The sequence below is a fragment of the Arachis stenosperma genome, chromosome 9 (genome assembly GCF_014773155.1).
Source record: "Arachis stenosperma cultivar V10309 chromosome 9, arast.V10309.gnm1.PFL2, whole genome shotgun sequence".
NCBI lineage: Eukaryota > Viridiplantae > Streptophyta > Magnoliopsida > Fabales > Fabaceae > Arachis > Arachis stenosperma.
This window is the reverse complement of record NC_080385.1, coordinates 11,410,713-11,436,131: the sequence shown is the minus strand read 5'-3', so window position 1 is coordinate 11,436,131 and position 25,419 is coordinate 11,410,713. Positions and strand designations below refer to the sequence as shown.

At 35.8% G+C, this 25,419-nt stretch overlaps 2 protein-coding genes across 2 annotated transcripts; both read right to left on the bottom strand.

Annotated features, from left to right (window-relative positions):
• Positions 1 to 2,928: 2,928 nt before the first annotated feature.
• On the bottom strand, positions 2,929 to 9,745 carry LOC130948681 (protein phosphatase PP2A regulatory subunit A). Its single transcript, XM_057877522.1, has 13 exons — positions 9,539 to 9,745; positions 8,870 to 9,297; positions 8,131 to 8,377; positions 7,830 to 7,942; positions 6,719 to 6,798; positions 6,404 to 6,545; positions 6,211 to 6,291; positions 5,336 to 5,440; positions 5,040 to 5,222; positions 4,313 to 4,405; positions 3,721 to 3,860; positions 3,578 to 3,644; positions 2,929 to 3,331 (listed from the first exon to the last, which is right to left on the bottom strand). The coding sequence occupies exons 2-13, from the start codon at positions 9,263 to 9,265 to the stop codon at positions 3,212 to 3,214; spliced, it is 1,767 nt and encodes a 588-aa protein (XP_057733505.1). The 5' UTR covers positions 9,266 to 9,297; positions 9,539 to 9,745; the 3' UTR covers positions 2,929 to 3,211.
• A 13,536-nt stretch (positions 9,746 to 23,281) lies between these two features.
• On the bottom strand, positions 23,282 to 24,394 carry LOC130949052 (uncharacterized). The gene is made up of 3 exons (XM_057877883.1): positions 24,383 to 24,394; positions 23,704 to 23,865; positions 23,282 to 23,548 (listed from the first exon to the last, which is right to left on the bottom strand). The coding sequence occupies exons 1-3, from the start codon at positions 24,392 to 24,394 to the stop codon at positions 23,282 to 23,284; spliced, it is 441 nt and encodes a 146-aa protein (XP_057733866.1).
• Between the last annotated feature and the right edge of the window lie 1,025 nt (positions 24,395 to 25,419).

Here is a 25,419-nt window from a genome sequence, read left to right as displayed (position 1 = left end):
GTTGGTTACCAAGATTTCTCAAATAATATAATCTAGTTAGCTCCTTTGTGCCAAATAAAATGCTTCAAGGTAATGCGTTCAGAATTTCTGATCTAACAGTCATAGTTATGCACTCGTGAGTTTCAACTTTCAACATTATTTTTTTCCTCCCACAGTATCTCTTAATCCGGCAGGTCAAGGACTAATTCGCTGCAAATTTTAGTTCTATTTAAGGGTCTGCCATCGACTAATGGGTTGTTGCATACACGGGATTCGAACCTCCGAAATTTGCTTAAGCAAACGAGTGAATTGACCACTTGATCAACTCAAATTGGTTTTTAACATCATTACATTGTGTTTATTGGACAAAGCAGAGTAGTAACCCATTGAAGCAAACCAAAGCGCGCTCTCATTTACCATAGTGGTCCCCAAATAGGTCCTTTCCAGTGCTGAGTCACTGATGTGGTATCTTTTGCCACACTGGATTGTCCCAATAACTAGTTGACATGAATACATTCTAACTGGACTTAATTTGGTCACTCCCCAATGTATAACCCTAAATTAATCCCAAATATTTTGAAGCACTCAAATCATTTGCAATAAGCTAATGTTGAGAAACCATGATAGGAGGTGGTAGCACTGTTGTGGGTAGTTATCTCAGTCACCTTCTAATGGGTACTGGGCGAGGACACAGAACTGTGGGAGGTCAATGTGGGTGTCGGAAGGATGTGGTTGTGGCTGTCATCCGATTTTGAGGTGGTTTGGAACAGATTCAAATCCAAACAAATTTTTATTTTGATGTCTCAATTATAATATGAGTGAAGAAGTTAGTTCTCCTTGTTGATTTGTTAGGTCTCCCTTTTTTTCAGCAATTTTTTTTATTTCAGACAAGTGAAAAAGAGTGGTGTGAATTATTTGTGCGGACTGATATTGAACATGATAAAGCTGGAAAACCAAAACCTTACTAAGGCTTATGAATTAAAGATGAACTTTGCTTGGAAACTTGAGAAGTTGGAAGATGATGTTAGGAGTCAAAAATTGATTATCCATTTGGTTATTTTGGTTCTATTTCTAGTGGTAGTGTTCTTTATAGTGATGTTATGTAAAGCATGAATAGTGTTTGTTGTTCTTTAATTTATGGAATTAATGAACTATATGAAATATTCGAAGGGTAAAATACTATTTTGGTCCTCAATATTTGTTTTAAATTCTAATTTGGTCTCTAACATTTCAAAAGTCTTATTTTTGTCCCAAAAAATTTTAAACAGGTTCAAGGTGGTTCTATCATTAAATTTCACACTAATAGTTAACGGAATGAGTGACGTGGATGTTAATAACGTTACTAGTGAAGTCATATATTCTTCCGTGTGTTAAAAAAATATAACTAAACCTTCTTATAACACTTCTTCTCCTTAATTTTTTTTATACAAAACTCCAAATCCTAAAAACAATCATCACTGCTTCAAAATCAAAGGAAAAACTTTTATATAAGTGATCATTGATGAATTGATTTTATTTATATACTAAAATCAAATGCTATTCGCTCTTTAATATGTGAATTGTTTATATTAAATTTAATAGTCTGATAGCATTGAACCCACTTAAAATTTTTTTGGAATTGAAATATGATATTTGAAAATTTTAGGACTGAAATAGGATTTCTTATTTCAAACGTTAAGAACTAAATTAGGATTCAACCCAAACGTTGAGAACCAAAATAATACTTTACTCTATAAAACGCATGATGTTTGTTCATGGTATGCTTTACACTGTAATTGTTTTTGTCCATAACAAGATGAAAATGAAGATGATGATGAAGAAGAAGAAAAAGAATATACTCCCGAATATTTGAGATTGATTTAGGGTTATATATTTGAGGAGGAACCAAATAGGGTCTAATTAAAATATGTCCATGTCACTTAGGCTTAGTTTCGTAAAACTTTTACTTTTCAAAAGTAGCTTATAAAAATTAATTTTTAAAAGATGATTTTTTAAAAATTGTAGCATTTATATTTGGTAAATCAAATTAAAATAGCTTTTAATAAATACAAGCAACAACAATTATGTTTGGTAAAATAGTTTTTAAAATTTAAAAATACTATAATAGACATAAATACAAGCATTAAAATTGAAAATTAGTTAACATATAAGGTGATATTAGATTTTTAAATTTTAAAAAGTACAAGCCAACTTTAAAAGTTCTATCTTAGGTTTTTTTTTTAAAGTACCCTGATTTTTTTAAAGCTACAAGCATAAACACAAGCACATGTCTTTTTGATTTACCAAACACAAAATGAAGAGTTTGAGCTTTTAAAAAACACAAACACCTCTTCAAAAAATTTTACTAAACAAGCCTTAGTCGTTGGGACAATCTAGACAAAAGACAATCACATTAGCAGTCTAATAGTTGACTCAGCACCTAAAAGGATTTTAGGGACCATTATACTGTCCGAAACTCTATTTAGAAGACTACTAATTGTAAATGGTCCAAAACCCTATCTAGAAGACTATTAATAGTAAAATTGAGATCTCGATATCAAATTAGACTCGGAGACAGAAACCACTACGGCGATTTACTCAGCTAATGGCTGCGTTTCGTTATTTATGTTTCGCTGTTTATTTGCCAGTTTGGTGATTCTTTACACGCGTATTTAGCCAAGTATGTAATTCAACGTTTTATCTTGGCTTCTGCGAATACAGAAAATTATCTACGATTAGTAACATGTAATAACTAATAACCGTTTCATTCTTTTCCCATCATTGCTTGTCAATAACTTTATGTTCCATCCAAACACAATAATGAGAAGCAACATGCATATCTATCATGATTAGAAATGTCATTCCTTAATCGCGATCTTTTCAGATTTTTGTATGAATATCACTCAACTCAAACAACCGCTAGAATTCATCAATGTACATCTTTTATGCAGAATTTAAATATATTCATAGTATTGGAAATCATGAAAGTTCATACAAAATGATCACCTAGTGTGGCATGATAAAATTAGTGATTGTACGTCAAAATTCAACCCATCTTACTTCCGGACAATGTTCCATTACTACAAAGAACCTGGTAGTATAGATATCAGATACAACAAATTAAAAATACGATCTCAACAACAGAGATGTGATACAAAGGAATCAAGAAGCTGGCCATGCCAATCTAGTAAGAAATTGTAAAAAATTATAGAAGGGGAAAAAAACAAAATCTAAATATAAAATGCTGATTGATCTAGCTGGACATCTGGACTTGATCATTAGATTGCAATGCTTGAGAGGCAAAAAACCTCACATCAACATCTGGATCCTCACTGAGCTCAACCAAACAGGGACGGATGGTGCTCTCAGCAACCTTCATTGTTCAAATGGTATGTAATTATAATAAAGAATTTTGCATTCTATTAAAACACTAAGATAAAATAGAAGTATGGTGAGAAGTAATCGGATAACGTTTTCCAAGTGACAGTTACCAAGGAATATGTTAACCTATGCTAATTCAGTAACTACTAATTTAAACTTTTAAGAGAAACCAATTCACCATAAATGGAATTACAATCCATGGAAGTAACATAAAAACAAACTTAAATGGGCTACTTACCGACTCATCAACAATTGGAATGAGAGATTGCAACACTTTAGCTACATTGAATTTGATATTGGGTACCCTGCAAGACAGACATTCCATGAGCACTTGGTTCAAATAAAAGATACACAACAGCAGTGAGAATTCAGCAATTTTACCTATCTTTAGATGCATTAATGACCAGGGGAAGAAGTTTTGAAGTAGTGATTTCTGTGCCTAGAACAGGAGCTAGGAGTGAAATAGCATGCAGAATAGTCATCCGATACAGATAATGCGGATCATTAATCATGTCCAAAACCTGCAAATGTTATAAGCATTCAGATTGTGTAGTAAGATTATTGCAAGTTGCAACTCAAATTTGACACAGCAGAATTCTACCCTATGTACCACAGTCCAAGAATAGTACAGGTGCTATTGAATCAGCTATATATCACAATTAAACTACCCCAAGTATGGGAGCATATGCTCAATCCCCGATGTGAAAAATATGATCTCAGAGACTGATTGTTCCCTCAACATTATTAACATATGTTTGTTGGATCATAAAATCATTTAATGCATGATGAAACAACCTGACAAGTTGGTACAGTATTACCCCCCCCCCCCCCCCCCCCCAAAACCACAAAAAAAAAAGGGGGATTTAGACGAGGAAGTTCCATGACATCCTGGGACTAAAATATGCTTCTACATTTTAAGGTAAAACATATTGCTGATGCATATCAAATAATCAAAATTCATCTGCTAAAAAACCTGGGGAATGATATGCTGCATTGCCCACTCTGGTCCAAATTCTTCTGCTAAGCGTTTTACATTATTAGCAGCTGCATCACGAATTGAATATACCTACAACCAATCAATGCAATCAATAAAGTCGGTATTCTGCAGTTACTCTAGAGAACAATCAGCAACAACATAAATTGCAACTTTTCTGACTGGAATTAAGACAGTTATAATTGGCTGAATCAGTGGAAGATACTATTAAAATCTTCCCCCCAAGGCACGTCATCTTCCTTTAGTCCTTTTGCAGATGGCATTACCAATGAAATTGCAAAATGCATTTAATTAGGATGGGAATATACAGAGAATAAGCAGAGGAAAAGAAATCCTCCAAACTAAAAGAAAACAGAAAACCAAAACATTAGTGAAATGTGGCTTTCTAGTCTCAACATGTCTTAAAGAGGGAAAGTCTTCTCTGAGAATAACTGCCCTGTTAAAATATCTAGTTTCAAATTGGTACTTCTATCCCTCTTATAGTCTGTCACACCAGTATCTTTTTACCCTCATTTTTTAAAGCCAGAGAGACATTTTTTCAAAGCATATTACATAGAAATAACAGATAGAACCCAAGTACTAAGATATAAGAGTAAAAAAGAAAATATGTATCCAAGATGAAAGGTTTCAAGAGTTATATTAGTCAACTCAGTGATACCCAATAAAATGGGAATACATTAGATCACAATTTGGTTGCTTTACAAACCTTGTCCTTTAGCCACTGCATGCAAAGAGCTCCAAGCTTATCATCAAAAAAGCCTACACCCAGCTGACTTGCTAGTAAGGGTATATATTCTATGATTGCAAGTCGAACTCTCCAGTGCCGATCCTCAGCGAGTTCAACGATAGCTGGCAACAGGGATTGAGATAACAGGTCAATACCGATAACCTGCATTCACCATGTACATTACAAAGCATCATCAGAGAGAATAATATGACAGATAATAATGATTGGAATGACGATTGTGATTATGAAATAATAATCACTGTTGAGCCACAAACCTGGTTCACTTGATCAAGCTTGCTAATAATGTTTAACCTAACATCAGGAAACTCATCTTTCAAAAGAGAAAGGAAGATAGGAAGAAGTTGCTCAATTGTTGCATCCTACAACCATAAAAAAAACCGCATTAACTTCAACAAGTAGCATGCATCAACTGGTTTTTAACAAGAATTGAATTACATAAGGGGACCTTTTCAAGTGTTAGATTAAAGTATGTTGGGATCCAATTGCAGATTATGACATCAGTACCATAACGGAAGTATGGGATTTTAGTGGGGGTTTGATATGGCCATAGAATATCTAACACAATAGCTAGTTTTCATTCTGTGGTTATCCCAAATTCTTATCAATTGGTATCAAAGCCTTCCACCAACCTTCTGCCATGTCTTTTAATTAATATATGTATTGGTCTTGCACATTGGAGAGAACACAGACCAAATCCATCTTAGGACATATACTGCAGAAGTATTTAGGTATGACGATCTCACCTCATTACATGTTAATGGAAAATTGTGAATAAGAAAAAAACATAAAATTATGCTCTGCAAGAAAGCGTGAGGATCCAGAAACTCAGGTGGTGAGATTGAGTGCAAAAAAGTTGGCATACAGATATAAGGTACCTTAAACACCTAAAATTCAGCCTATTAATCAAGAAAGATCTTCCAAAAAATTTTGAATAAAGATGTCATGGGGCAACGTTATAAATGTTTAGAAGAAATTTAATGGTCAACAAACTTGAAAAGATTTTCTTAATATTCTAAATTATTGTTCCAACAAATGACCAAGCTATATGTTTTTTCCCCTTTATGGCAATGGAGTATAATAGATACATTTTAGGTTGCTATGACGTATGTGCTTGGAAAGAGATTAATACCTTCCCTAACACTGGTGCCATTCCCATTATAACGGAAGCCAAGGCAGAGCGAACATGTTGACTTGAATCTGTCGATAACTCCTATAGCAAGAAGACTTTATCAGTCAACACATCTTCAAACATTGAAATTGACTAATTGAGTACCAAGCATGCAAGGAATTCTGTTTCTGTGGTGACAGGGAGAAAACTGTACCTTCACACAAGGTAGAATATGCTGAATGGCAAGTTCAGGACTTAATATTCGGGAAAATTTAGTCACTTTTCCAGCAGCAGCAATACGTACTTCGGCCTCATTATCACGCAGTAAGCGCACATATGCAGGAACCAACTCTGACCTAAAAATGCATTACCATTATAAAGAATCAATTAGAATATTGGAAACAAATACATTAGCAAAATATCAGTGATCATAAATCAAATTGGATGATCTTCAGATAGCACCATCAGGAAAAAGCAAACAAAAGTATAATGACAACCAATCATTCATTCAGCTGGTAAGAAACATTACCTGGTGGGTTCAGGACCAACAGCTTCACATAGCTCATATAATTGATTAGCAACCATGTAACGCACACGCCATGACTTATCCTGGTCAAAAAGCAATTCAAATATGTAACAAAACATGCAGAATCACAATTTGGAAATAACACAAGCAAGACAAAACGAAAAGAAATGTTCTTTTTATCTATATTACAAATAGATATTGTCATATAGATGCCTTTAAAATGGAAAAACAATGGGACTATGAACATGAAATGAAAAATCAAAAGTAAAGCAAGACAAGCCACCACCCACAGACCTGCCACCCAGGTTTAAATCCATTCATTTATCAAATAACTCCAGACAAGGTAGCTATTCATAATTCATGAATAAGACACATTCAACTAATGAACACCGCCAGATGCAGTAACTCAACTAGAAAAGTCATTCAACTGTCAACAATTCTAGATGCAGTGGTTTGTCAGCTTTGTCAAGAAGGTTTCTCCTAGTCTTCCTCACAACACAACAGTATCCAAAAGAACTGGTGAAAAATTGCTTTTTAGCCAGCCAAAATTTGTATACAAGGTATGGTTCAAACTTCAAAAAACAATAAATAGCTTAAAAAATAAATGCAAATTGAAAAATACATAAATATGACAAACAAATGGAGAATTCTCCAACATATATATGGCCCTCCAAAAAATCCTCTGTCCCAGTAATTTTCTATATCGTAAAACAGAAATCTTATGTTGATACAAGTTTCAGATATTGTTCCATTGAAACGAAATAAATAGACAACTGCCAACATTATGCCTTAAGAACAAAGTATTCTACAAGTGATACATTTGATGGAGGGCATAGGATATTCTTGAATTATTGTAAACCAAATACAAGGAGAAAGCTGCAAGAAAGAGAGACGTCCTCTCATTGTGTAATGTGTTTACTAGTTCATGTCAAGGACTCAAGGTTGAATATACATGATTGAACAAGACAATAGACTTAACAGACATGGAGTTCAACCATGAACTTGTTATAATTGTTGGCAATTTCTTTTTCTTTTCTTCCTATTAAAATACCAACAAAATGGTAAGATACACTACAAATATTCCCATTTAATATATAGTCAATGCTCAATATACCTGAGAGAAATTGACTATCACAGGAAGAATATGTGCAACACAATCTTGAAGCTCCAACAATTTCCCAAGAGCTGCACAGCCCTCAACAGCAAGTAGCCGAACTGAATCTTGATCTGCAACAACAAGAATGGATAAACTAACAATAGGTTTGGTAATACTACCCAGTATATGAACACAACAAGATCAGACCAACTAAGCAGTAAAATATCGAAGACGAAATGTAATAAGTATACTTTTATGATTTTTTATTTAACATTAATGATGGGGGTGGTGAAACTAATTATATATAAATTTCACATACCATCATGTGTGAGGTCCTCAAATACAGACATGATATCTGTTTTCAAGTGAGCAGGTTCAACAGTGGCAGCAAACTTTCCAAGGTTTGTGGCAGCAGATCTCCTAACCATTGGCATATCATCTTGACACAGCTGACCATATATTGTCCTCAGTTCAGTTTTCATTGCCTCCGGTGCACTAGGGTAAGCAATATGAAACAAGCCACACGAGGAAACTCGTGCTGTGAACCACTCACCAGCAGCCAACCTCTACACATGGAAAATTACAGAAACAATATAAAGCAATAAATGCACTGTTTTAAATATAGAGGTCCTAACTTCAAATTGGACTTAACTGCTCTAAGAGTACCACATGCACTTTATGGAGTACATTACCAATTATAGCTGTTGAAGAGAAAATCAAGTGAAATGATTGTTTTACATTTATAATCTCTTGTTCGTGCATGTATCTTTCAAGATCCTACAACATTGATTCAATCCACGAATGGTTATAATTGTGTAATTTTACTCTTTAAAAGTGAAGAGTCTGCTTTGAAGCAAACAAATTCCAAACTCCTTGTACAACAACATCATGAAACAAAAGTGATAACAACCGTACACTAGTTACTACCTTAAATCAGCTTCAATTGGGCACTTTAGTTTCTAAAGATAAGAGTGCATTTTAAAGGAACCATTCTAAACTCAGCATCACAAACACAAAGGTAATGCATTAACAATAACAGCCATGCACATGGTTACTACCTTAACTAAAGGAATGAAGTGCTCAACCAAGTGTTGTTCCTTCATCTGAGCACCAATCCTACACAGAGACTCCACAGATTTGTCCCTAACACAAGTTTCCTCAACGGTGCATAGGGTTTCCAACGGTGGCAACAGGACGTTGGCGTACTCCACGCCTCCGACGTAGGGTACGAAGACGCCAAGCTCCTCGGCCATGGCGAGGAGGACCTCATCGTCGTCGTCATTGTTCTCGCTGAGGAAAGGGATCAGCTCCTTCCTGGTCCTCTCCTCACCGAGAGCGCGCGCGATCGTCGAGAGCCTCCGGATCGAGTTCAGCCTCAGCTGAATGTCCTCGTTCTTCAGCTCGTCGATGAGAACCGCGATCGGATACAGAGGTTGATCCACCATAGCCGCCATCTTCGCTCGGCACCACCAGATCCTCAAAGAATCTAAACAAGAAACAATAATTTCATTTTCTCAAAAAAAAATCAGAAATCTCGAAATATACGACTTTCGATCGATTTCCTTTTACCAAATCAAGAATCAGGTTCTTGATCTGAACCAATGGCGCGCAAATTAAGCGAGGTCTCAGCGTAATAGGTAAAAAGAGTACAAGAATATTAAAAACATAAAATGAAAAGCGAAAAATAAATGAAGGAGAGAGGAAAGTGTGTTGAGAAGTTTCAGAACCTTGAGATTGTTAGGGTTGGAGATGGACGTGGCTGGGGGAAACGGGAGAGAATTGAGAAATGAGAAGGGGGGATCCGGTGTTTGGAGAGAGAGAGAGAGAGTTGTTATTATAACTTTGGCTGGAAAATCACCATTTTCGACGGTATAACTGAGGATTTACTCTTTATTTTCTTTGTATTGTTCATCGTTGCCTTTTGGCTGGAAATCTTCAAGTCAAATCTAACTTGACCCGTGACTTTCTGCCCGACCCGTTTATAAATGTATTACTAAATTAAGTAAAATTTAATTTGTACCTTTTGATTTTTGAATTATGAAAATGTTTCAATATAAAGCTTGTCCTGTCGTCCCTAGTGAATTTGATTGTGTTCAAGGAAGTAGCTGTATTTTATATTTTGATTATTTCTTATTTATTTTTCTAATTTTAGTATTATTCTAACTTATTATTGAATTATGTAATTAACTAAATCATGATTCTTCTAATTTTATGTATGATTACATTTTGCATTTAGTACATGTAGCAATAAATTAATTTAGAACGGTCTAATAGCGCTTAAAATGATTAGTCTTTGATTTGTAGCTGGAGTTGGATCAACATCAATTTAAAAGAAATCCTTGGCCCTTTTTTTTGTGACAGCTTACTGCAATGTATGATACCAAAGAGATTGCAGAATTTTTAAGAACATAGACAGCAATTCAAATGCGTGTCTACATCACAGCTTGAGTTTAACAAAAGAGTTTCAGTCATCTATGGAGCTGCTTAGTGTGAACAAGAATAGAGTTGCTGGAGTTTTCCATAATTCATATTAACTTAGAATAATTGTATAAATTAAAATAAATAATTTCAATATTAAATCGATAGTGATTCGATTCTAATGGTCTATGAGCGAAACATACTCCTCTTTGTAGGTACCAGTTCTTCTAAAGTGTATCAAAGTGTCTTCCATTAGATAAATTTTAAGAATAATGATAAATTAAACTTTGTAAATTGAAGAAATCATAGAAAAGAAATAAAGTTTTCAAAAGGGAAATCGTTTATAAATAAAAAATAACTTGCATTGAAATTTAAAAGAAAGCAATAAAATGCCTTTGATTGGATCAAAGGACTTTAACATGAAAGACTAAAATACAAGAAGATAAATTGAACAATTGAAATAGAAAGAACTTAGAAAATAAAATTACTTGAAATGTCAAATTTACAGAAAAGTAAATTGAAAAGATGAAAAGATGGAAGGAACTCTACAGAAAAGTTACTCGATTGCAGACTCATGAATTCGTTGGGATGTGAGTGTGCTTGAGTGTTTTTCTGAGTAAAAGTTCCAACCCTTAATCCCTAATGCTTCCTAGTATTTATAATCTATCTATTGTAACTGACAATTGACTACAATCAATTACGAAATTACGACTTTGAATGCAATCCCTCTTGGTAACCGTTCCCGCCGCTTGATTATAGACGTTTTTCATGATTTCCTCACGTGAAAGAAACCACTAACTGATCCACTACCATGACTGTCCAACTCGCCTATTGAATGTCTTACTCGATTACCTGTTTCGAATCTCTTATTCGATTAGGCTTACTCGATTAATAAGCCAATCGAAATTCCATTTGCGCCAATCACTGCCAACCTTACTCTTACGCGTATAATTTATGGAAAAAATCAACTTTCTTTCATCGAAAATATTTTTTCGATCAACAAAGTGCCCCTTAGATTAATATATTTGCCTTCGATAGCATTATCGGAAGATAAAATACTTAATCCAAAATTGAAAATGTCAATTTTCAAATTAGTAATAATTATTATCAAAACTCCCCATTAATACTGACCTACTTGACACATCTTCCGAAACTGGCGCTTTCTCTCTCCACCACTTCATCTTCCTCGCGAAGTTACCTCTATTCGCATCCTTTTCACAGTAACGTCTACAGTAACACTTTAAATTCATCACTCTCTCTTTTGCTTAAATCTTTCGAAACTCATTTTTCTTTGAACCTTCCTTACACCAAGAACTTTCTCACAAAATCCCCAACCTTTAGCCTCCTTTTCTCTATTTAACAATGGTTGGTTCCTCTTCTCATATTACCACCCAAGACAAAGGTAAAGGTCTCACTGTAACACCGCCATCTCCACCAGCCCTTCGCATTCTCAATCAAGTCAATGATGAAGTCATTGACGATCCCCATTCACAAATTAATGATACCAGAATCCTAATCCCCTTCACAATCGGTACAGATGTGCACTGCTTTCTTGGACCAATTGAATCTCTTGAAAGAGCAAACAAAAAACTTGCTTTCTTCCCAAGCGCTGAAGGGGAAGATCTGCTGATAAACTAGGCTATCAAGATCTCTCATTTCATCAATCAAAAATTCTTCAGGAATAATGCAAAAATCAATCCTCGAGAAATCGATTTTACAGCTTGGTACTAACGCCTTGAACCCACAAAAAGTGCTGATTGGGGAGCTTTAGGAATACATGAACTATTAAGACTCTCTCATTTCTCACTTACAACATACCCTTGGATGATTGGGGTTGTAACTTGTTTCTGGAATAGAACAACCAACAATTTCCACCTTCCTTACGGAATGATCGGAATGTCTCTCCTCGACGTAGCTGCTATTACAGGGCTCCCAATAAATTCTCCAGATTGTACCCCTGACATGCAACCCAAACGCCATTATAATGTTGTCTTAACCAACTCCTACAGTGACTTCATTGCCCAAAACATGGGAGCAGACGGTACAAAAATCACAGATGACGAACACTTAGCCTTCTTGTTTTATTGGCTAAATGCAATTATGTTCTGCTCTCAAAGCGTACAAATGTCAAAGCTCTTCCTTCCTTTGGCTACCCTTCTTCATGAAGGAAAAGTTCTCAACCTGGCCAAACTCCTTCTAGGGCACATTTTTGAAGAGTTTGGTCAATTTGTTTTTGACCTTCGAAACAATAAAATAATCAGTACATGAGGCCCTCTGTGGCTCCTTCAATTATGGCTCAACGTCGTTTTTGAAACTTTTATGACAAAACCTGGAGGTGGCAGTACCGACAAACAACACATCGAAGGTTTTCGATTATCTAATTACAAACCCAATTTTTTGAACACCCAATCAGACGAAGACAGATTCTGGGCTGTTTTCTCTCTTTTTATTCCTGCAAAGATTTTGACATTGATCAACTCAATTTCACTCTTTTTTTGCGTCGCAATTGTGGCTCTGCCTGGTTTGATCGTGTGCTCTTTCCTAATACTAATGAAGAAAGTGAACTTGCAAATCGAAGTTGGGCGAACCTACTGGCTGTTCAAGTAATTCCGATAGGGCTGCCTTTACACAAAAAAGAAAAGTTCAAGATAACCCTATATGCTCCTCACTTAACAACCAGACAACTGGGATTTTCTCAAGCCATTCCAACCCATAACCTCAACATGGTGATCCATTCTGTCACATTGTTTTAACAACTCAAGAAGATTTCAATACTTGCCTTTCAAAAAATCAACAACGCAGGGATCGTTTCAATTCCTTGATCTACGATCGTAGCTCATATATCACCAAATTCTGTTTCGAATGGTGGTCTGCTTATTATTCAAGATACACTCGTACCTTAGAAGAAATTCAACAAACTACTATTCGAACAATCCCTGCTGCTGAGAGTTCTCCAAAAAGAACTCACATAAAGAAAGCTGACACTTCTCGACCACCACCTCATAAAAGTAGAAGAACTCATACCAGAATCTCTCGAAAGGTAACTACTTTTACTCACAACTTTTCCTTTTAACTTGGAATGTTTTACAAATTGTACTTTCTTAACCATACTCAAGTCTTAGCTCCTTACCAGTTAGTATTGTTATCATCAAGTGAGGGTTCTGATGAAAATGAACCAACCAATAAAGATGTTCACACTGCCTCTTCCCAATCAGAAGATACAGTCGATTCAGATCCAAATTCTCAACTAGTCCTGCAACCAAAACTTGCTCTGGTAACATTTAACATTTCTATATGTGTCTTATTCAAATTGAAATGAATTTTAACTCATAACTATGTATCTTTCATACCAGCCTTTCACTGCTGGTCATTCAATTACATCCCCTGTGATACCTGACCAGCCAATTCTGCAACAGCATCATGATTAAGGACATTCCTCGTCCCATGATTCCATCTAAGCTACAGGATCTACTCAACCACTTGACGCTCTTTTTCTACCTTCTCATATAACATCAGTGGTCAATTTGCCAAAAGATCCTCCACAGCATTCTCCAACTCAAACTCTCGTACTTGAATCAACTTCACACAACAATCAGGCTGTACTTTCTACGGAGAACCAAGTAGCTCCAGATTCTGACTCTCCCTCTCAAAATGTATTTTGAGACAACAAATTCAGATTTGTCTCAGTCCAAAGTCTTGGAAACCCCTCCGAAATTGCCTAGTCCTCCTCACCGAGTTGATTTTCAGACTCCTCTTGGACCAAGACCTGAAACCTCAAGTGCTTCCACCACTCCTACAAGTGCTACTTTAGCTGACTTGATCTCTGTTTTAAGCCAAGTTATCCAAGAAAATAAGGTACATGTACCAGTGCCTACGCTCTCAAGACCTGCCACATCAAAGCCTTCATTCGAATTAAATGCTAACACTCGAGAGCAGCTTCGATCACTCATAAAGCTCTTGGATCATCCACCTACCACATGGGTTAATGATACAATTCTTAATCAACTCCTGGCTGATCTTTTGAATTCTTCCTTAGAGCTTCTGGCTAGCACACTAAATTCAGCCTCAATTCAAGGATTCAAACAACTTCTCAATGAGAGTGTAGCATCCCATTTTCAACTTCAAGAAACTGAGACTGAAGAGACCAATATTAAAACTAATATAGAAATTTGTTTGGCAGCCGCTCAGCCAATCCAAGCTTCTCGTGAAGAATTCGATCTGAGCATCTCTCATGCTATTTCTGTTCAAGCTTTTCATGATCAAGAAGAAGCAAAACTTGGAGCAGAATTGGCTCAAATCAATGAAAAGCTTGCCAAAGTGTGACAAAATCGAGCTACTGTAGCCAAACCCATGGCAGCTACCCAACAGGAACAACATCGCCTCATTCAAGAACTTGTTTCCATTGAGATCAAGCGGGAAGAATATGAAAAACAACTTGAAAAAGTCTAATTTGATAAGTTCAAACAAATCGAGGCACTTTCGATCCTGGAAAGCAAAAGGGCAAAGTTACGCTCTGACTTAGCCAAACTAGTAGCTCCTTGAATTTTCTTTCATTTCAAGTTTTACTTTATTTTGTAATGGTTCCTATCTTTTCTGGACTTATGCATGTTGAACTTCTAATTCTGCCAACAATAGTATTGCTTCAAGTATTTCTCATTAATCGAGTTAATCGCCTTTTCTGACTCGATATCTTTAATCTGATAGGAATTTCCAGAATATGTCCCTATTATTTGAAAAGGACCTTCCCAAACATGGGACCATTTACCCAAAAATCTCGATTTCTTTTCCATCGGTAAAATGACTTTTAAAACTAACTCGCTTATCCTGAAAGATTTTTCTTTAATTCGACAATTATAATTTTGAGCAATACTTTCTTTTGTCGAATCACATTATCGAGTGTCAGGATTCGCTCTGAATCTAATTCATTTAACTCATCAAACATTGCATTCCATAATCATCAACTGGCAAATCATTCTGTTTTGATACTCTTAAAGTATTCAAATTAATTTCTAATGGTAACACTGCATCATGGCCATACACCAATTTATAAGGTGAAGTCCTCGTTGATCCTCTTGGCGAGTTTTGATAAGCCCATAACACTTGGCTTAAAGTTTTATGCCATGTTCGTGCTTATTTCTGATGTGCTTTTTAATCAAACTTATCAGTATTTTATTTGCTGTCTCTACTTGCCCATTAGCCTGCGCATAATAAGGAGTTGAAGTAACCATATTAATACTCCTTGAAGCCGCAAAATTTTTAATTCTCTGGCCAGTAAACATAGTTCCTTGGTCAGTACTTAACGTTTGAGGAATTCCAAATCGATGTATAATATGTTCCTCGACAAAGTCTATTATTTCACTTTGACCAACTTCTATTAGGGGAACTGCTTCAACCTATTTTGTGAAATAATCAATGGCTACTAAGATAAACTTATGTTGTTTTGATGAAGGAGGGTGAATCAACTCAATCAAATCTAAAGCCCAACCTCTAAATGGCCATGGTTTTATTATCGAATGCAGTTTAGCCGGTGGAATCTGTTGTATCGAACCATGTTTCTGACATTCTTGACACGTCTTTGCATAATTAATACAATCTTTTATCATAGATGGCCAATATACATGATTGCGATATAACACCCATTTCATCTTCTTTCCTGCCTGATGGGCACCACATATTCCATTATGGACTTCACCCAAAGCATTGTTATGATCATCTCGACCTAGGCATCTCAACAAACTCTCATCAATCCCTTTTTATACAATTCATCAGCCATTAAGACAAAATTTATTGCTTGTAACTTTATCTTTCTATCGACTACAATATTGGGATTTTTTAAATAATGAGCAATAGGCCTTCTCCAATCAGAATCCTCCCATTCGTCTATACACAAAACTTCTCTTTCATTTGCTGGCACTAAGATTTGATGGATACTAGATAATCTCTTAATAGTTTCTGGACCGATCCGATACCTCGAAGCGATTTGGGCTAACTCATTAGCAATTTCATTATGAATTCTAGGGATATACACCAAAGAAACTTTTCGAAAAGACGTTAATAATTCCCAAAGTTACTAAATATTTTTGTAACGTCTCATTATTACACTTAAACTCCTTCGATAACTGCTTTAAAACCAACTAAAATTTGAACCTCTAAAGCTCCTTTGCCAATTAAAATTTCAAGACCCAAAATCAAAGCCTCATATTCGGCCACATTATTGGAACAAGGATACTTTAATTCAAACAAAAATTCTGATGGAATATCTTCCGGCGAAACAACAAGGATTCCAACTCCTGCACCATCATTATGTTTTGATCCATCAAAATATAATTTCCAATAGTTGACTTACACATTGATTATATTTGCCGTCTGGTCATGCAGGTCTTTCGAATTACCCACAAGAAAGTCTACAATGACATGTCCTTTAACAGCCTTTGCTGGTATATACTGTAAATCGAATTCTATCAATGCTAACATCCATTTTCCTAAACGTCTCCTTAACATAGGAAAACTTAACATATATTTAATAAGATCAGTTTGTGCTATAACTTTCACTGACTTAGCCACCATATAACACTTTAATTTCATACAAGCCTGATATAAAGACAAGCACAATTTCTCGATCGGGGAATACCTCGTTTCAATATCGGTTAAAACTCGACTAAGATAATAAACTGCCTGTTCATGCCTGTTTTCATCATCTTGAGCTAACATACATCCTATAGTAACTTCAGACGCTGTAATATATAATTTTAAGGGCTTAGATGGACGAATGTTCGCCATAATCGAGGTTTTAGACATATAAGTCTTAATCGAATCGAACGCCGATTGATGTTTCGTTGTCCATTCAAATTGTGAGTCGTTTTTTAGTTTCACTAGAGGTGCAAACACTCTAGTTCGATCTGAAAGATTCGAAATGAATCTTCAAAGATAATTTACCTTACCTAAAAAGGATTGCACTTCTTTCTTTGATTTGGGTGCTGACAACGCCAATATCGCATCTGCTTTATTTTTGTCAATAGCAATCCCTTTTTTATGAACAACAAAACCCAAAAAATTTTCAGCCGATACACCAAAAGCACATTTCAAAGGATTCATTTTTAACCCTTTCTTTCTCATAGTAAGAAATGCTTTTCTTAAATGATCAATGTGTTGACTTACTGAAATCGATTTGACCATAACATCATCGATATATACTACCATGAATTTCCCAATAAATTCATGGAAAATTGCATTCATTGCTCGCTGATACGTTGCTCTAGCACTCTTCAAACCAAAAGACATAACTACCCATTCATAAGTACCTAATGCCCCAGGACAATGAAAGGCAGTTTTGGCTACATCGTCTTCTGCAATGAAAATTTGGTTATATCCAGAATAATCGTCCATGAAACTAAGGATTTCATTTTCTGCTGCAGAATCGATTAACATATCTGCGATAGGCATAAAATACTCGTCTTTTGGAGTAGCATTATTCAAATCTCGAAAATCGATGCATACTCTTAACTTCTCATTCTTCTTCATAACGGGAACAATATTCGACACCCACTCAACATAGCGTGCAGTTCAAATAAATTTTGCTTTGATCAAGCGTTCTATTTCTTCTTTAATTTTTATATTAATTTCAGGAGCAAAATGTCTTGGAGTTTGCTTCACAGGTCGAGCATTGGGTTTCAATGCTAATCGATGTTCTACTATTGAACGATCAAGACCAGGCATCTCATGATAATCCCAAGCAAAACAATCTTTAAACTCATGTAAAAGATCGAAGAGTTCAGTTCGAAAGGGATCAACAAGATCTTTACAAACATATGTAATTCGAACATCATCAAGAGTCCCCAGATTAATTTTCTCTAAGGGATCTGGTGATTCAAACCCTTTATAATAATCATCATCTTTTATTGAATATTTTTCAAAACCCAATGGTTCTAAATCATAGATGCAATCAAAAGTGAAATCAATAGAATCATCAGAAACAGAAGAAATTTGATCATTAATTTAGTCTTCATTACTTCTATTTTCTACACAATGAGCCTCTGCTATTAAATCGGCAGTCCGACTTGCATCGTTATTTTCATTACAAGAAATAGAGAAATCATAACTAAATTCGACTGAAGACGTCGAATCGAACACTTTACAACTAATAAGATTATTAACCCTATCTGATTCAACTTCATCAGAAGAATCATCTTTATTTTCTAAACACTAAAAATTATTTAAATAATTATGCAATGTTACCAGGTAATAAGAAACTTCCTCAACCTGGTCCATAGAGTAGTTTTCTTCAAGAGCTTTAAGAGAGACAATGCCAACCAGTCGGCTCGAAACCCACCTCTGGGTAACGCAACTTCACCGAAAGGCCTTTCGAGGTCAAATAGCACCCTTCACAATTATAAGGATTCAGTGATCGATCGAAATTTAAGGGATTTAACTTACGATTATATATCCTGAAATCGACATGCATTTGTTCGACATATAAACTCGAATCCGCTTTGACAATTTCAGGTTTACCCTCCTTAGTCCACAGAAGCACGCTCTGATGCACATTAGAAGGTACGGCTCCCACACCGTGGATCCAATCTCGCCCCAACAAGGCATTGTAACTGGCCTTCAATGGTACTACCACAAACACTGAATGCCTTTCTGATGGCCCCACCTTCACAGTCAAGGTGACCAGCCCTTTCGCTGGTGTAGAAGTCCCACTAAAATCAGTCACAGCAATATTTGTAGGAACCAGATTATCAGGATACTTTCCTACTTTTCCCAACATTCTCTCAAGCAGAAGACTAATTGCTACCCCACCATCAATCAACACCTTGATTATCTTAAACCCATTCAAAATAGTGATAATATGAAGTGGGCATAAATGAGACATTTGTTTTTCAATGGGCCGAGAAAAGTACTCCGGCTCATCTTCAATTCGGATAAAAGAGAAAGGCCCCTCATCTTCCTGATCATAGTCTTCGTCTGGATTACTTTCACATTCTCCAAGATATTCAGTTGGGATGATCGAAATCGTCTCTATCATGTTATCATCTCCTTCATCAAAATACTCTTCATCGACATCGACATCTTTATTTTTGTCGACTCCTAAGGACTGGGCCACTGCTTTGCCTTTTTCCATCTTTGCAGGCGATGGAATCTCCTTGGGATAAGTCTCTCCATCAAAAGGAAAGACAATTCAAGAATGCACCGAAGGCGTTGCCCCCCTTGCTTATCTCATTGCCTGCCTCTAGCTGAAGTTTCTTATTCTGATTGAAACTTCTCCTTCTACCTCTACCTCTTGGATAACCCCTGGCCCGGCCTCGATAGTATGAAAATTGATTTCAAGAAGGTACTTGATGCCACCATTGAGGATTACGTCGATACAAATAATCACGCCTCTAGAATTTCTGACAATTTCTAATCCACTGAACAACTATAGCCAGGGATCGGCTTAAAGGTGCAGTCACATTATGATGAGGGATCTTTGAACTAGAACCCTCCACGCGTCGAATTGGCTGCCTCTGGCATGATTGCTCTTCCCTATGAACCAATTCTTTCTTTATCCTTTCCTTTTCAAAGATTGTTGCCGCTTCAGCATCAAAAATAGCATTGCACCTTGGACACAGAGATACATCTCGGTCTTTAATCTTTTGCTGAACTAAGAAATCCAGCAAGCCATCCCCTGTTCTGGGGTATACACATCTCACATGTGACTCAAAATCATCAAGAGCCACATCAAAGTCATAAGACATGCCAACCATATTCACCCCTAAGCAAGGTTCGACATAACTAGCATCAACCTCGAAAGGATCTACATCAACCTTCATCTCTTTCTTGCCATCGTCGAATTTTAGCCGTCCTTCCATTATTGCTTCTTGAATCAAGTCCCTGAAATGGACACAACTGTTAGTCGAATGACTTGTTGCTTGATGAAATTTACAGTAAGGCTTTCCTTTTAAATCTTTCACGGAAAGTAAAGTTCTACCCTCAGGCAAAATTAATTGTTTATCTTTAAGCAACACATCAAAAATATGATCAGATTTCAAAATATCAAAACTATATTTCTTTCCACTTTTTAGTTTTGAATCATTCGACTTTTCATTACTAGGAAGTTTCTTGAGTAAAGAACAAACATATGGAGGACCTTTCTTCAGTTCAGCCAAAGCGACTTCTGTTTTGAAATCGAATTCCTCCTCTGAGGGCTCCACGGTTACATAAGCAACCTTTTCTTTTCGAGTAAAAGGTTTACTTTTTGACCTCTGCTCATTTCTATACTTTTCTTTCTCTTTTTTCATGAATTCAGTCTGTCGAACCTTTTCAGCCAAATGGGCCAAATTAGGAATATGTACATTAAGCAATTTTTTACGCATATAGAATCCTAACCCCATGGTTGCTATTTTCACTATCTCACTTTCGGGTAATGACACATAGCATCTACTTCTAGCATTTTTGAAACGTATTAAATAATCATCGATGGTTTCTCCATCTTCACGTTTCAAAGCCACTAGATCACTAACTGCTACATTTATCTCCCCTCGATAAAACTGAGCGTGAAAAGCAGTTTCTAACTGATTCCATGTTGTAATCGAATTTAGTCTGAGATTCGAAAACTAAGTAAATGCATTCTTCGTCAATGAAGAAGAAAAAAACTTCATTTTCAAATTTTCATCATTAGCTAAGTTCCTGATCTCGACCAAATAATGAGCAACATGTTCAGTAGTTGATTCTCCAACTTCACCAGCAAATTTTGTGACTATCTTCGGATTCTTTACCCCTCTTGGCACTTTAGCCATCTGAACAACTTGGGAAAAAGCGGACACAAAATGTGGTTGATTCATAAAACCAACATTCAGTCCAACCCTATTTAATATTTCTTCCACAATTCTAGTGACTTGATAACGTTCACCGCCACGTAATTTGGCTAAAAGGTCATCAGCATTTTGTCCTCGAGGAACTACATAAGGATTTTCTCGATTCAAAATATTGTTTTCATTTTGAAAAACATTTTTTGCTCCTTCGTTATTTTCCTTGGCATTATGCCTTTCACCTTCATTATGATTGACAATTCGAGCAATCCTTTCGACTTGTCTAGCAAGAAGCTCGAATTTCAATTCATGATCAGTCATCATGGGATTCAGAATTGTAGTCATTTGTTGGGTCAATAAATTGACTAAGTCATGATGACTTTCCTCCACTTGTTGTCGATATACTGCCATCGAATCAACAGCATTCGAAGTGGAACCCACATTATAATCACGAGAATACTCGGAATGTTTTTGTAGGTTTTGAGTATTATTCACTCCATTTGCAATCCCAAAATGGATAGGCAGAATAAAGCCACCCACCGGTGGGGTATAACCAAGAGGAAGACCATAAGGAGGCCAACCAGCAGTTAATGGAGGTTGATATGGTGGCACAAGGCCACGTGGACGAGTATTACGTCCCACGTTTCCAGTCTGAACAATCGTAATTGCTATACTTTCGATTCCAATTGTAGCCTCCGAACGTGAAAACACGTCGGCTTGTTGCACAGATACTGGTATACTTTCATTAGTGGATGAACCACCATTCACAATTGATATCTCATCAGCCATGTGAATGATTTTTCCACTCTGTAATCGCATACACCAAGTAATATTGGAAAAAGTTATTTGACACACTTCGATTTAAAAACTGTTCCACTGGGCGTGTCAATTTGTTTTGTCGATTTTTAGCAAATCGATGGTGGTTCGATTCTAATGGTCTAGGAGCGAAACCTACTCCTCTTTGCAGGTACCAGTTCTTTTAGAAGTGCATCAAAGTGTTTTCCATTAGATAAGTTTTGAGAATAATGATAAATTAAACTTTGTAAATTGAAGAAATCATAGAAAAGAAATAAAGTTTTCAAAAGGAAAATCGTTTATAAATAAAAAATAACTTGCATTGAAATTTAAAAGAAAGCAATAAAATGCCTTTAATTGGATCAAAGGACTTTAACATGAAAGATTAAAATATAAGAAGATAAATTGAACAATTAAAATAGAAAGAACTTAGAAAATAAAATTACTTGAAATGTCAAATTTACAGAAAAGTAAATTGAAAAGATGAAGAGATGGAAGGAACCCTACAGAAAAGTTACTTGATTGCAGACTCAGGAATTCACTGGAATGTGAGTGTGCTCGAGTGTTTTTCTGAGTAAAAGTTCCAACCCTTAATCCTTGATGTTTTTAGTATTTATAATTCATCTATCGTAACTGACAATTAACTACAATTAATTACGAAATTACGACTTTAAATGTAGTCCCTCTTGATAATCGTTCCGCTCCCTTGATTATAGACATTTCCCATGATTTTCTCACGTGAAAGAAACCACTTAACTGTTCTACAATCATGATTGTCCAACGCGCCTATTGGATGTCTTACTCGATTACCAATCTTTTAATCGATTAGGCTTACTCGATTAATAAGCCAATCGAAATCAATACCAACTTTACGCTTACGTGTACATCTTATCTAAAATATCAACTTTCTTTCATCGAAAATATTTTTCGATGAACAATAACAATAAATATATTTACTTATTTATTTTTTTAATTAATTAAAATGTGTTATAAAAAGTACTATTTAAAAAAAGGTTTAATTACTCTGTTGGTCCCTATAGTTTAGCGAATTTTTCAATTAAGTCCCTACACTTTTTTTCCTTTTAATTGGGTCCCTATACGTTAATTTTTTTTTCAATTTAGTCCCTATTAACGTTAAACGTCAAAAAAATGTTAGTGAATTGTGAAATTACTTGTATACCCTTGGGGACCTAATTGAAAAAAAATATAGGGACCTAATTAAAAATTTAGTAAAACTATAAATATTCAATGAAAGATATTCCTATAATCCCTATTCACACTACAAGAAATTACCGGAATAGCGAAATTGGGAATTCAAAATCAATGTATAATCCCCATAATCTGAAATATAACTAAGTTATAATAGAGTTGTGAAAGATCAAATGGACCATTCAAGAAAAATGGGATGAAAATCACTAGTTAAATTCTTTAGTGTGACAGCATATTCATATGGTAGGTACTAGGTAGTAGCTAGTTCCTTGAAGTTCTCTTAGTTTTGGTGCTGATTCTGAGCAGGACATCAAGTAATGTGGGTATGCAAATGCCTCCAGACACATCCACTTCTTGTACCTTTGAGTTAGATGAATCAGAACAAGAAGCATCTCCTAATATTTTCTTCTCAGTAGTGTCTTCAAACCTCAACGTGTTTGGCAAGTACAATCGTCCTCTCTCCCCTCCTCTTATTCCTATAAGACGCCCAAGGGATACACTCTTGTCTTGGAAGAAAGATGCTGTTGACTGCTGGTTTCCAATGCAAGAAAAGGCAGTTATAAACACCAATTCTTCTGCTTAATTCTTGATACATTCTTATATTGGTGTCTTTGGAGACTAATTAACTTGGTGTATATATTTCAATACAAAAAGGGGACAAAAGTAGATTTGCTTCATTTTACCTCAGTATCAAGGTTGGAGGATGAGAATGAGGAGAAGCTGGTGGATGGCATCTGCGTCGATGAGAAAGGCTCCACCGGTGCAGCTGCGGGTGCCTCTGTAACTCTAAGCTTTATATTCAAAAACCCAAGACCCAGTGGCCATCCATTCGGCATCTCATCATTCTGAAAGTATGTGGCAATGAAAACAATATCAACATTATTACAAATTACTTCAACTTTAAAATAAGTCTTAATCAAAGGTTAGCAAGCAATAAGCATTTAGAAAAGGGTAACAGCATACATCAGCAGATTAGTCACAAGAATTCCCAAAAGAATTTGGCATCTCCAACACTATATAGTCAACTTCTATTCATGGAATTTTCTACCCAAAGATGTACATTGATTTTTTTCCTATAATCCCTATTCACACTACTATAAATTTACCTTGTATACCCTTCGGTTTTTACTGCCTAATTTTGCAGAAACAGCTTTGGTGTATTTTATTGATTCTCAACTATCCTTAAACTTAATCTTTCATATCCTTGGTTCTCTTATCACTTTTCATCATTTAATCTCAGCCCCAAGTGTTTGATTAGCATTCAATCATCACAAATAAAATCACATATTCAGAAGATCAATTAAACATTCGCCACAACATAATCAAGCACAAATTCAGAAGATCAATTAAATCACAAAGAACCTGGAAATCCATTGTTAACCATTACTAAAATTTTGCAATTTGCATCCATATATTCTGTTTAGCTTTGGCAGGGAATAAAATACTGCTAACAATTCACAAACATTGAATAAATTGATGCAGTTAATTTCTGTTTTGCATCACTAGATTCTATACAAGCACAGCCACATTTCTTCAATTTTTTTAATGATCCTATGAACAATGAAGTTGCTGAAGTGAAATATCTATGCTTTAACAGTATGCTAGAACTAGAAACCTGGTGCTATATCTCAACATCAGAGTAGCATGATGAATGAACAGGAACAAAATTCAAAGCTAATTAAAGAATTTAAACACAAGGCAAGGCAAATACCTGGTGCTTGGTGAGCCCTGCGAATGGTTCTGGTCTTCTTACTTCTTAGGATGGAGATCAAGAGCTTGACGTGTACTCTTCTTCTTATAAACTTCCCTCAAGATAGCCTTCTACTTTTGATGAGTCGACTGTTTAAGGCCTTGCATTCTTGGATCACCTCCTCTTCGTCAATAAGCTCTTCCAAAGTGAACGCAGAAGACCACAGAACAAAGCAACGCAGAACAGAGCAGCGCAGGAAGAAGGATGCGACAGACGGCCGACCACCACGGCTTTGAATGAAGATCACGGACCGACGGCTATGGATGAAGATGCCGAAGCCTATGGATGAAGAAGACAGACCCCTGGAGGAGAAGCGCACTTTCCACGATTTTCAGAGAGAAAATTAGGGGCTGGCTAGGGTTTTGTTTTCCTTTGTGACCAAGGAGTTTTTGGGTATTTTGAAAAAATAGAGATATGTACGATTGGAATATCTAACTCAAATAGAAGAATATTCGTTTTTTAAACAGAATATTCCGTTATCTTAAACGCTATTCTCACGGCAAGGACTTAATTGAAAAAAAATTAACGTATAGGGATCCAATTAAAAAGAAAAAAAGTGTAGGGATCTAATTAAAAAATTCGCTAAACTATAGGGACCAACAGAATAATTAAACCTTAAAAAAATCATTCAATAGTATAAATTAATATT

Excerpts from the sequence above, each read along its gene's own strand:
- LOC130948681 (XM_057877522.1), bottom strand. The coding sequence starts at position 9,265 with ATGGCGGCTATGGTGGATCAACCTCTGTATCCGATCGCGGTTCTCATC. Across the intron at positions 7,943-8,130 it reads TGAGGACCTCACACATGATG|ATCAAGATTCAGTTCGGCTA; the intron begins GTATGTGAAATT and ends TTGTTGTTGCAG. Across the intron at positions 6,546-6,718 it reads GTTGGTCCTGAACCCACCAG|GTCAGAGTTGGTTCCTGCAT; the intron begins GTAATGTTTCTT and ends ATGCATTTTTAG.
- LOC130949052 (XM_057877883.1), bottom strand. Across the intron at positions 23,549-23,703 it reads CCTCCAACCTTGATACTGAG|TCAACAGCATCTTTCTTCCA; the intron begins GTAAAATGAAGC and ends GGAAACCAGCAG.